The 12580-nt window shown below is 36.6% G+C and overlaps 1 protein-coding gene across 1 annotated transcript; it reads right to left on the bottom strand.

Annotated features, from left to right (window-relative positions):
* Window positions 1-3315: 3315 nt before the first annotated feature.
* Window positions 3316-4215, bottom strand: LOC149837949 (uncharacterized). The gene has a single exon (XM_090008159.1). It carries the CDS (start codon window positions 4213-4215, stop codon window positions 3628-3630), a length of 588 nt encoding a protein of 195 aa, XP_089864285.1. The 3' UTR covers window positions 3316-3627.
* Between the last annotated feature and the right edge of the window lie 8365 nt (window positions 4216-12580).

The following is a 12580-nucleotide window of genomic DNA, read 5'->3' as shown; positions in this document are numbered from 1 at the left end:
ATCAGGACTAATTTTCTGTCGAAAGGCTTAAGATAGGATCCATCACTACCAACAACCGTAAGTGTATGAGTTGCGATTGTGAAGAAGTGCCCACTGGTCATTGCTCCATTGACAATGCGAAGAAGGTATGTTTTTCCATACTCAAATAGAAACCGACTTGTTCCTGAAATGAAGGAAAGGATTAGGGAGCATGTTATGTTAGTTAAGTTAGAAACAAATTCTACGACGACTCTTTGATCTATTTATTATTTGATGGGGGAAAATGCTTTCAAAAACTCAATAACAAGAAGAAAATCAATAATTTTAAATGAATAAATTCAATCAATCCATTTGCATTTAACTTATAAAAGAGGCTTATCTTGTGCTTTGGATTACATTTGATTAGCTCCCTCTTCCTCTCTCTCTCTCTCTCTCTCTCATGGATAGAGTTAACTCTAATCCCATTGTTGGGGATGATTTTTTTGTTAATAGGGCTTTTTGCATTTGAAACCTTATTTTTATAATCTATTAAGTGAATGCATGCTAAATCCAATATCGTATTTTTAGGCATGCTTAAATTTTAGGAATTTTGCATCTTAAACTCTGTTTTTGCATTTTTTTAGTGAATGCATTCTAAAGATGGTTATTTTGTTTGGATATGCTTAAATGTTTGTTTTTGTATTTTAATCTGTACTTTTGCAAATTTTGAGTGAATTCATGCTAAATTCATTTTTTTATTGAGATATGCTTAGATGTTAAGGGTTTTATATTTTAATCCTTATTTTTGTAGTTTTTTTAGTGAATGCACGATAAATCTGTTTATTTTACTTAAATGTTAAGGATTTTGTATTTAAATCCCTATTTTAGCAAATTTTTGAGTGAATGCATTAGTTGTTAAGGGTTTTATTTTGTTTTTGATATAGCTAGACAAGTGGCCAACAACGTATCTTAGTTCAAACTGAATTGGAGGGTAATAATGTATTATTTTGTTGTTGCATCACAAACAAACAATGTTTGGGTAGCATTGTTTTATTATTCCATCACAAACAAGTAGTGTATGAGTACAAATACTACTTGTGATATCTGAATATTTGTTTTCATTCTATTGTGCTTCCATTAGGAAGATGCTTGAAGATTTTCATATCGATCAGCTACATGAAATGGTAGAGATATGTGGTTTGGTCTTTCAATCAATTTCAGAAATTCCCTTATGAAAATGAAATTGATACAACTACAAAAAAAAAATTTTCTCACTAAAATACAAACGATGCAAAATTTGTTATATAATTCTCAAATGGTTTTACATCCAAACTGCTTTGGAAAAACAAGATTTAGAGTTAAAAATTGACCTATCAATAATGAGGGTTGCATAATGAAATTTTTGTGATCCAATAACTTAATGAATGAATGTTTGTAATTGGATTATGACCGTTTTCTTTGTTATTTCTATGACAATTTACAATCATGCTTCAATCAAGATTTCATTGTCTTTGTTAATGTTATGACAAAAATATACTTGTGAATGCAAATTGTTAAGTATGACAGATGTTGTAATGAGTGAAGTACAAGTAGTGAAAGCTAGTCAGATTAAAAAAATGCAATAAAGAATACCCTAAGTGGGCTACTTATTTGATTATATGTTAGATCGGTCTCTGAAATGAAATATTTAGGGGGTTTAAAAGACAAGGCCACGAAGCTGGTGAAAAGTCAAATGAAAGAGAAGTTTGAAGATGAATTCACCTTAAAAAAAATCAAGAACAAGTTGAAGTTTGTCAAGCCCAAATTAACACTAATGAACCAAATATTGAATACTTCAGGGTTTAGATGAGACTAAAAAATGAAGATATGTGTGGCTTATACTGAAATATAGATTGAATATGTAAGAAAAAACCCAACATGAAAAAATTATTGAAAACTAGAAAATGAAGATATTATAAGCATGTGAAAATTTATGGGAATCAATTGCTACATGCACTTATAGGATCGTCTAATGGAAAGTACTATCACTACCTCTCATCGAACATAGTATAGAGGAACTAAACTCATCATCACAAGCTTCAGGTGATAAGACACCCATGAGTAGCCCACCACCTAGCATGCCCCCATCTTTCAACAATCTTTCAATTCAAGAAAGCTGCAAACTTCAAATTGTGGATTTGCTAAACAATATTTCTATGCATGTAAAGACCATGATTGATGAATCCTCCTACAAAATGGCAACACAATGTAATGTTAAAAAAAATATTGAATAATGGTCGGATTATTGGTCTCACATGAATGAGGGCATTAGACTTACCGATAGCCCATGAGAACACAACACTTTTCTTCAGCATTGATCCTGGATTGTAAATTGTCTCACAATGTTTATGTATGCATTTGCATAAGTCATCACTTAAATATAAGTCTTCTTGATTGTGCTTGATTCATGTTTATATTTATTGTTTAATGTTATCATTGTATTTTCAAGAGAAACACTTAGGGCTGGAAAATGAAATGAGACACTTACGGCTCATGTTAAAGCACTCATTCCAACTTGTGAAATAATCTCAACAAGCTCGAGCAAGAACAACCAATGCTCGTGTATTAATAATCAATATGTTTTACATATATTTTAAATTATAAAATGAAGATGGTAGAAGTGTTTGGCTAAAAAGCTATAAGTTTAGAGTCCAAATCCTAATGCTTATAAGTATGAAACAGTTATTTATTTTGTAAATGAGCTAGTTTGAACTTGGCTGAGTAGGTTTAAGGTCCAAGTTTTACTGTTTTCAATTTTTAAAAAATATATCTTTTTTGTAAATTAGCTTGTTCGTGCTTGGCTAGTTTAGCTCAGTCTTTTCATGAGCTCAAGCACGGTTCTGCTGGATATAAGAAATGAGCCAAACTTGAACACCCTCTGTTTGGTTCATTACCGGCCCTAGAAACATGGAAGAAAAGTGGGAAATGCTGGAGTCCACTTGAGCCAAAATGATTTTTTTTCATAGTAACCTTTTGGGTGTTGTTTCACCCATAGTGGGAAAGAAGTGGCAGCGTGAAAGCTTAGTTGGGCGAAACCAGGCCTTGAACAAAGAAATGCTTCCCCATTTTCTTTTTAACATAGAATTAGTACTGCATCGCACATCCACACGTTTGGCCTTTCGTAAAACGATGGATGTATAGATAAGATTGAAATCAAATTTCTGAGAGAAAAAGTAGAATAACTAAAGCTTATACACATTGCTAATGAAAATGATCAAGCAAATGAGTGACTGAATTTGAAGAAAAACGCAGAAAAGAAAAATCAATTGTTTAATTTTTTTTTTTTGCCTATAAAAAAAAACAAAACAGAGAGAGCCTTTCTCAGCCTCATCATCTACCCCTTTCTCTTTCTACAACCCAGCCTTTTCACTCTGTAAACTCGAGAGAGAGAGAGAGACCTCCCTTTCTGAGCCTCATCATCTACGAGTCCTTTTTTCTTTCTACAACCCAGCCTTTTCACTCTTTAGAGAGACAGAGCATCTACATCCCAGCATTTTCACTCTTTAGAGAGAGAGAGAGAGAGAGAGAGCATCTATATCCCAGCCTTCCTTCCCTTCCCCCTCTCTCTATCTGTCCACCTCGAAGTCTCTATCTATAGACTGCTACTAGTAAGATACAAGGCTACTCCTACTACTCGAAGCACACCAAACTGACGGTGGCAGAGACCATGAAGCCATACATGAAGACCAGCAGCCCAAAGTAGAGTGCCCAGTTCCTCTTGAACTTGGCCATGTAGCTATCGGGCGGCTCCTGGTAATGAACGGCCACCTCCTCCTCACACTCCTCCCTCACATCAGCCCTCCTCTGCAGCCTCCTCAGCTTATGGGTGGCGACGCCGAGGGTGAGCTTGTGGCACCTGCGCTGGTACTTGAAGCCGTTGATGCATCGGAGGGTCTGGGCGACGGAGACGTAGAAGAGGAGGTGGCAGAGGGAGAGGAGGCCGACGGGCACCCAGACGTGGCGGCAGCGGAGGCGGGACGACTGGGCGACGCCCGAGAGGAGGACGGCGAGGAAGATGAAGAAGAGCTGGAAGAGTCTCCACAGCTGCTTCTTCTGCAGGTCCACCGCCCGCTTCTTCTCCAGGGTCTTGTCGAAGTGGAGCTGGATGATGGCGTTGAGCGCCTGCAGGGCTGACTCCTTCGAGGCGGAAGCCCTGGAGAGGGGGGCCCTGTGCGATGTGGGACAGTACTCCTCCAGCTCTATGTCCCCCACGGCCATGTTCATGTGCTATAGAGAGAGAGAGAGGCTCTCTTTTGGGGAAGGAGAGATCACTCTTGTTTTCAGAGAGAGAGAGAGAGAGAGGTCTGTCGTTTTTAGCAGAGGGTCTTTGGTGCGTATCAGGTGAGAGCGACCTCTGAAGATAACCCGTCAAAAGGTCACGCTTTTGCCATTTATCACTTCGATGAACGGCATCCAAAAATACCATGACTGAACTATGTTTTCAGCCGTTCATTTTCCAAACTCTAGATGCCGTTCATCTAAGGCATCAACGGTTTTGAAAAAAAACGTGGGGGCCTATCTAAGAGTTATTGAATGCAAGGGATGCCACCCATGGGTTTTGAACTTGTGATGTCCCGTGACAGTCACAAGTAGCCCTTACCATATGAGCAGAGCCTTTGTGGGAGCTTTACCTGCTATACTTATGGTTATTGTCTTGGCAGTATAAAATTCCATAGACTTATCTCTTCCCCAAAGACTCGTCTTTATGTTAATACTAGAAAAAAAACAGAAAGAGAGCTGGTCAAGGGAATACCTTGAGATATTTTGTAATTTTAACTTTCTCTTGAAAAAGTATTGGCAGATATTGAATCGTATTTTTTGACATAAAAATATGTTTTTTTTGAAAATTAAAAATTCAATATACAGTAGGCTCTCAGACATACCCATCTAGAAAACATGATCCAAAAATCAATTTCTAATGGAACAAACTTGAAGATAACAAATATCCAAAGAATAAAAAAAAAAAAATCTACACGAGGTTTGAAATCCACAAAGGTAGCCAACATTTTCCCACAAAATGCAAAAATATAATAAAATAAAAATTACCAGAAAACTGCTTTTAAATAACCCATATTTGCGATATACTTGGAACAAGTGTATATTTAAGAGAGAGAGAGAGAGAGAGAGAGAGAGAGAGAGAGTTCTGGTTTTGTGAGGTGTGACTGGAAGACAGGGTCAGACTGACGGTGGCAGCCGTCTGGGATGTTGGGCCCAGCTAATCTAGGATTCTACGTTGAATCCATGGTGTAATATGCCTTTAGGAACTGTGGATCTGGTGCGGACATCTGCACCGCACATTTATTCGTTTGTTTATTTGTTTCTTTACAGATTTAAGAGCCATTTGAATTTTGAATCTGATAAAACGATGAGATCAGGAGATGTACGGCTCCACGAATACCATGTGAAGATAGGGACAAGATTGGCCGACTCAGTCCAGTCCATGGAAGACTAGGCTCTGATTGTGATAGGTCCAAGTCAAACCAGTCCAAATGGGTCGAATCCAGGAAGGAGGTTTTGCAATTTTTAGCTGTTCTGGATCCAAGAGTTTGGATCCTAAATTGGACCATGAGAAACCCTTGGATGTCTATACAGCTAGGATCTAGGCATTACCAAGTCAGACCCAATTGCATCTAGCCTAATCAGATCCGGGTTTAGACTTTGAACAGCTTAAAATCTGACATCTACATGTATTTGGATATGCTTTTCTATGAGAGTAAAATACCAAACTACATTTTAGCTTCATATTTCATCATGACTATTGAACCATAATAGCAAATGACCACACTGTACTGTACGACAAAAGTGAAGCATTTTAAAAAATACCTACAATTTAGTAAATCCTCTTGGACAATTATGCACATTCCCAAAATTTTTAGGACATTTTTCCCGGTCTCATATGCGAACCTCACAAATTTCTCAACCCTCATTAAAATTTTCTAAAAAATCTAGAGAATCATATCTATATCTGAGTCATCAGACATTAAAAATCCAAATTTTTATAGCTGTTGAAAGATACACAGATCTCAACCTTTCTTGTTTTGAATCAGAACAAAAAACCTCTCTAGGATATTTGTTTTAGAGATCCAAAACCGAAACAAAAAATTGTTTTGTATTCTAGAAGGTGTCTCTTTTCAACCGTTCATTAGATCGATGTGATCTTGATGGCATTGAAAAGTTAACGTCTTGAGTTTCCTCTGTTATTTTTTTTGTTTTCTCGAATTATTAGCACAGGTGAACAAAAAATAACATATAATCATTGGGATAGGCACAATTGTGCTGGCTCATCTCATGTTTAAGGAACGTTCTTAGGGTTGTATCTAAGTGTCCATTAATAATTTTTTAATGAATAAAATATCATTGAAAATATATTTTTGTCTAAAATCTCTATTCTTTTTTGTGTTCTTTTGGATTTCATCATTTTTTGGGTAAAAAATCAGCGATAAGATGAAGTACAACTAATGAAGTGTCGTCGATGTCTGTTTTGCCAAAAATAATGGTAAAAAATGAAACATCGTATTTAATGTGGCAGTAATTTCGTACATTGAAAAGAGATTTTGTATCACCACATGCAAAACTTAGTAAATTCTGCAAACATTTCAGGAGTTCTGCAAACTTTTCAGGAATTTCTAAACCAATTGCATTCATTCCATTTTTTAATAAAATGAAATTGCACATAGATTGCTTTCATACCATTCTTTCATAAAATGAAATCGCTCATACATTACGTTCATTTCATTCAATCACAAAATAAAATCGCTTATATATTGCATTTATTCCATTCTTTCACAAAAACATTATTTTTTATTGCCTCTTTGATGGAGAGAAAACATAGTATGTGTAAAGGTACTTCCAGCTCTTGGGCTTCAAGAATGCTGTATATTACATCTTTGATAGAGAGAAAACACAATATACCATTGTGGATTCAACATTTTGTGATCTCTTGATTTTTTCTATCCCACACATACCATGTGATCGAACGAACTTTAACTGAAATACATCGACTTCACATCATCATCATCTAATAAATCTTTTCGACTATAATAGTTCGTTAGAGTAGATGCCTTCTGCATCATTATCCATCATGTTCTCTATGATGAAAATATAGTTCTCACGAACCACCCACAGACTTTTGGTTTTCTATTTCACCCATACCATAAGATCTGATTGTTGATGCTTTTATAAAAAAAACTCACCATTGATAAAGTGTCGTTGATTTTTTCACCGTCGATGAAGTGTCGCCTAAGTTTTTGGGTTTAACACCGCTGGTGAACCGCTATCAATGAATCACTATCGATGAAAAGTGTCTGCAAAGACTGAATGTCATCTAATTGTTGCCACAATGTCATCGAAAGATCACCAGAATGATTTAGGACCATCGGTTGGGGACCAAAAGAACCCTAAGGTTGTGAAACTAGGGTATCGAATGCAAATAAGGGTTTGAAAAACAAAACATCGTTTATATAAAACAAAATTTTGCAAGAAAAAAGAATTTTACTATAACCCTACGATACTCATTTGAAATTTCACAAGGTACGAACTTCCACAACAGTTAAAAGATTATCACAACGTGCCTTGCGATAGTTGTCACATTTTTCGCAAGTATTTTAAATTTTTGCAATCTTTTTTAGAATATTGCAACCTCGTATGCAAATCTTCACTCACAACTGTTTTGCATTTCCTGTTTCATGGTGTTTTCGTATTTTCTGTTTTATAGCATCACCTTCACTCACAACAGTTTTGCATTTTCTGTTTCGTGGTATTCTCGTATTTCATGTTTCACAGCATAATCTTCACTCACTTTGTCACCTGCGTCTCATGGCCTCCCATTCTCACAGTTCTTCACTCATTGCATTATTCCCTTACTCATTACATCAACTGACATCACACAACATCTATATCACATTTCTTTTATATTTCAATCATACTCTGATCATCACCTGCAAGTTTCATCCTTCCTATCTGAAGGGATGTTAAGATTTGATTAAACCTTTTCAACCATCAGCTGAAATCTGCTGTGAATTTCGTAAGCTTGAGAATATAAGGATTAAAATCCCAAATCCCAACAGAAGGAATAGCAACTTTTCTTGTCTGTCGGTGTGAACACCCCAAATTTTTCAAAAGTTTATAAAAATGACCTTTTTGCCCCTGATTCTGTTTTCTGAGAAAATCAAAACTAAATTTCGGTTGTTATTCAAATTTTCTGGATTGAATTCCATTCAAACTCAATTTCGGAGCCGAACCTAGTGTTTAAGGTCCAAATTTGAGCCTCGTTACTCAATTTACAAATCGAAATTATAAAATACCAAAAACATTTTCTGAATGGCTCAAATAGCTCATTCGGCACCCATTCAAATCCACTATTTTATATTTTCTCGATTCAAGGTCCAAACCTCGAATATCACCTCAAATTCTGGGTCCAAATTCACTTTCTGAAGATTTTTTCAGAGAAATAGCTTTGAATCCTCAGAAAAACTCTCTTTTGTAAATATTTTGCAAAAATACAAAAAAAATCATTTTTAAATCTTTATTTCCTTGCAAATCTTAGGATTTTATTATAAAAATATAAAAAAATGGAAAAATAACACAAAAACAAAAAATTTGGAAAAATTACGAGAAAAACAAATGGTTTTGTAACATTTAAATTTGATTTTTCTGAAAACCTCACTTTTTAACCATTTTACAAAATTTTTTTAAAAAAGGAAACCTCCTTTTTGGAAAAAAGGAAAGTTTCCAACGGACTCCCTCCTGCGTATTTTCTTCTGGAAACCTCCATCGCAGGAAGACCTCTCTCCATCATTGATCTCAAAACAACCTATCTTCTTCAGACCATTGATCTTCAACTATCGAACCTCTCATTCTCTTTAAAAAGAGACACCCAAGCCTCCTGGAGGCATCAGTTTTTTCTTCAGAAGGAAGGATTTCAATTTGCCTTCTTCTTCCCCCTTTCTCTCTACTCTCTTTGGAGGCTATTAAAGAAATCTCGTTTCCCCCCCGAGCTCTATTCTTCAGAACCACTGCAGAGCAACAACGCCGGTCGTTCCCGCATCTACCATCCAGTGTTTTCTCTTCCCCTTCTGATCCCCTCTGCTTCAATAGTGGAGAATCCCCACCAGAAGACGAAGAGAAGGTTTCTTTCTCTTCTTCTTTAAGGTCGCCTGCAGCAATCTGGTAAGCAGCCTATTCCCTTCTTCTGTGTTAGTTTTCTTCGATCCTTCATGGTTTTTCCCCTTTCACTTCTGCCTTCCATCAAAAGCAAACTTGTATCATCGATCTACCCATTGTAGCCTCGATGATACACATTGCTACATTAACGCCACCCCTATACTCACAGCGTTTGAGGCTACAATAGGCTGTATATGTTCTTTATCTCCTTTTTTTTTCCATTTATGCATCTGTTCATTGAGTTTTCCTTTCTGCAAAATTTCTTTTCAGCATGATTTTATTTTATTTCATTTTATTATTGTTATTTTTTGTTTTATCATCATCCTGTGCGTCGTAGCTCATTAATATTCTGTTTTGTTTTAATTTTTTTCATTCAGTCATTTATAAATTTCTATTTATTTCGTAAACCCTTTTTTTAATCCCTCGTTAATTCTGTTACATTTCATTACAGCCGTGTTACTCTGTTACCTACTTCATTTTCTGATAATTCTCATCGGATCTCCCTTCTCATTCATATATATTTTCAAGATAGGTATTCCTACATGGCTATAGCATGGGTACGTATGATCATTTCCATAGTTTTAAATGCGAGCACACGTTTATGCTCTGCCATAGCATGATCGCGTGACTCCACCCCTTTTGAATTTTGTTGTAACATACATTCATGCGTTGCTACAACACGAAAGGCCATTTTCCATTCCCCTAGATCCCACCTTGGCGTGCGTCTGTGCTCTAAGGTTGCATAAATAGATGTTCATAGCTACCCTGCCATACGTCTGCAGCTCTAACTTTATTACCATATGGTTTTCTTCTCATCTCATTTACATCGATTGACCTCCCCTGAAGAAGGCTCGTGATCAAAAGCTTTTGGACCTCATTTGCTGAGCCTCTGCTGATCCCGTAGTGTGACTAGTCACATGACTGAATGACACTCAAACTCCATTCGTTGAATATCATGCATATCCACACACATATCAGAAGGCTATAGACTTGTTTGCTTCATCAATGACATTTTTTTTTGAAAAGATGCCATTGCTAAATAAATAATATGGTTCATAATGATGGGGAATTGAAAATCGCAAGTCGGGTGTGTCATTCTGGAGATATTTGGGCAACCGTTGCAAAAGGGTGGTTCACGCTGTGAAGCATTCTTTTGACAGATGAGACTGGCACTGGGAAGATAATACCTGTGTGGGGTCTCGCTATACAATTGAGAAAACCGTTGACTGTCTCAAACTTGAGCCAACAAACTAATGATACCGATCTGGTAAGAAACCACAACGTGTACCCAACAGGTGAAGTGGAGAATCCGGGAGTTCCAAGATATGGAGGAGTGCCCGGTCTGTGACAGTATTGTGCGCATATTTGCAAGGCAAGCAGATCCAAGTTTCACTCAGTAGGCTTCTACAAATAACTCTCTACATCCCACAAATCCATATGCCTGCTGTGTCAAAATTCGCTCTAATAATCATCTTTCGTCGGTATCTTTTGCATTGACATAAAAAAAGTTCAATCTATTTGAATTTGCTGAAATTACAGGAAGAGACTTTTATCCAAGGCTGATATTTCTGAGACAATCCCTGTGCACAATATATTTATTGCGTTTGTGGAAAGGTTTTTTTTTTTTCCAACTCTTGGAGTCAGTAGATTCCGGTTTAGAGGTGTTTTAGTTTCAGATGGCTTAAGCATGTTAGGTTATCTTGCATTTGTATATACAGTTAGTCCTTTAATTTCTGCATAAGTACAATACCTGCATAAGTATAGCATCTCCATTCTAGCATTTGGTTAGTAATGGTTTTTGTTGAGCATTGTTACATTGATGTTATTGCATTATCATATTTTTCATATGTTAACATTGTCTCGTTGAATATTATGTAATTACATCATGATATATTACACTTTCCAATCTTCTCATTAGAATTACCTCCTCCATCACGTTACACTTCCACACTCTCACAAGCAAGCCATGGATAACCATCATATGGAGATTCATACAATGCTTATTCCCAGCTATCTATTTATGCTGAAGAGAACAAATCAAGTGGGAAGGCACATGATGGTTATGATGCACCTCCAGGAGCACCACTACCTTTTCTTTTTACTGTTGCACATTTCTTTTCATCAGTAAGTACTTACTTCATCTTCATCTGTGCTACCAAACTTTCATCTTCGTTATGGCATTTCAATAGTATTAATCTGTGTACACCCCATTATCACCTTGCACTTAGGTGTAATATATCACTGTTCATTTCTACTGCACATTTCCTGCTATTCTTGTGCACCCACTGTTCAGCCACCAACACCACTCCACCTGCCAGTGCACAGCAGCATCACTGTTTCCACCATGTCACCACCATTCGCCGCATTGCTGTCACCATAGCATCTCCTCTTTCTTCATCCAACACTTGCACTCTATTTCCAGCATACAGGAATTACATTGGTTATATTTATGTTATCTTTCACTTTGATTTTTGGCACCTTCTCTTCATAACATTTTGTCTTTTTGTCATATGGCATTAGGGGTCATAATATCCTATCACTACTATGCTTACAGTATGTCGTCTTCATCATTTGAAGCACATTTAACATAGGCCATGCAACCCTTTACCTCACTGATACAGTGCTGCTTGCTGTAGCATTGAAGGCATTCTGTCAACGACACTTTACTTCCACCTTCACTGCCGTATCATACAACAGCATGATCCTTTCCTTCACTGCCACTTCACAGCATCCAGCTCATCTACATTGTTCACACCATTTGAATCCCCATGTCCATGTGAGCCCAACAGCCTAATGGCTGCTGTAACTTACCAACAGTAACACCACATCCTGTACATTGCCACACCTCCCTGCTTCTAGCCTGTGCACAATCTTCATTCATTCCTTCCCTTCTTTCAAAAATATACTTGCAATCATCACCATATGCACCTCCTGTCATCTTTCATAACATTACCATATGGGTATTCAAAGATGTTTTTTTTTATGAATGTTGTGTTCATTACGTGTCATATATTGCTTTCCCCATCATCATACATTTGTTGAGATATTTTCAAAATAATATGCCTATTTTGAATGTAGATGCATCATGCTCATATGAGCCTCTTTCCCTTGCATAAGGCACTACACTTTAGACAAATGTATAACAGATTCATATTTTATCTAAAAGCCTTGCATGTTTCTCTTTCTCATATAAATGCTCAGGTACATTTTTGAAACTCTCATCTTGTTAATATTTTAATGAGCATAAAACATATTCCAACTCATGTTTTCTCATTAGTTTAAGGCTTTTCACATGCATCTTAACAATCATTTCTTGGTTGACTTAGGATATCATACATACTCTCCCATATATATATTTTATACATCTGTTAGGAGTTTTATATAACATCCTTCACATGCCTTTTATTGTATTTTTGGTTGT

Source organism: Nuphar pumila, chromosome 5 (genome assembly GCF_984573655.1).
Source record: "Nuphar pumila chromosome 5, dmNupPumi1.hap1.1, whole genome shotgun sequence".
Classification (NCBI taxonomy): Eukaryota; Viridiplantae; Streptophyta; class Magnoliopsida; order Nymphaeales; family Nymphaeaceae; genus Nuphar; species Nuphar pumila.
The sequence above is the reverse complement of the archived record's forward strand: the minus strand, read 5'-3'. Positions and strand labels throughout refer to the sequence as shown.

Coding starts and splice junctions, on each gene's coding strand:
- LOC149837949 (XM_090008159.1), bottom strand. CDS start 4,215: ATGGCCGTGGGGGACATAGAGCTGGAGGAGTACTGTCCCACATCGCAC.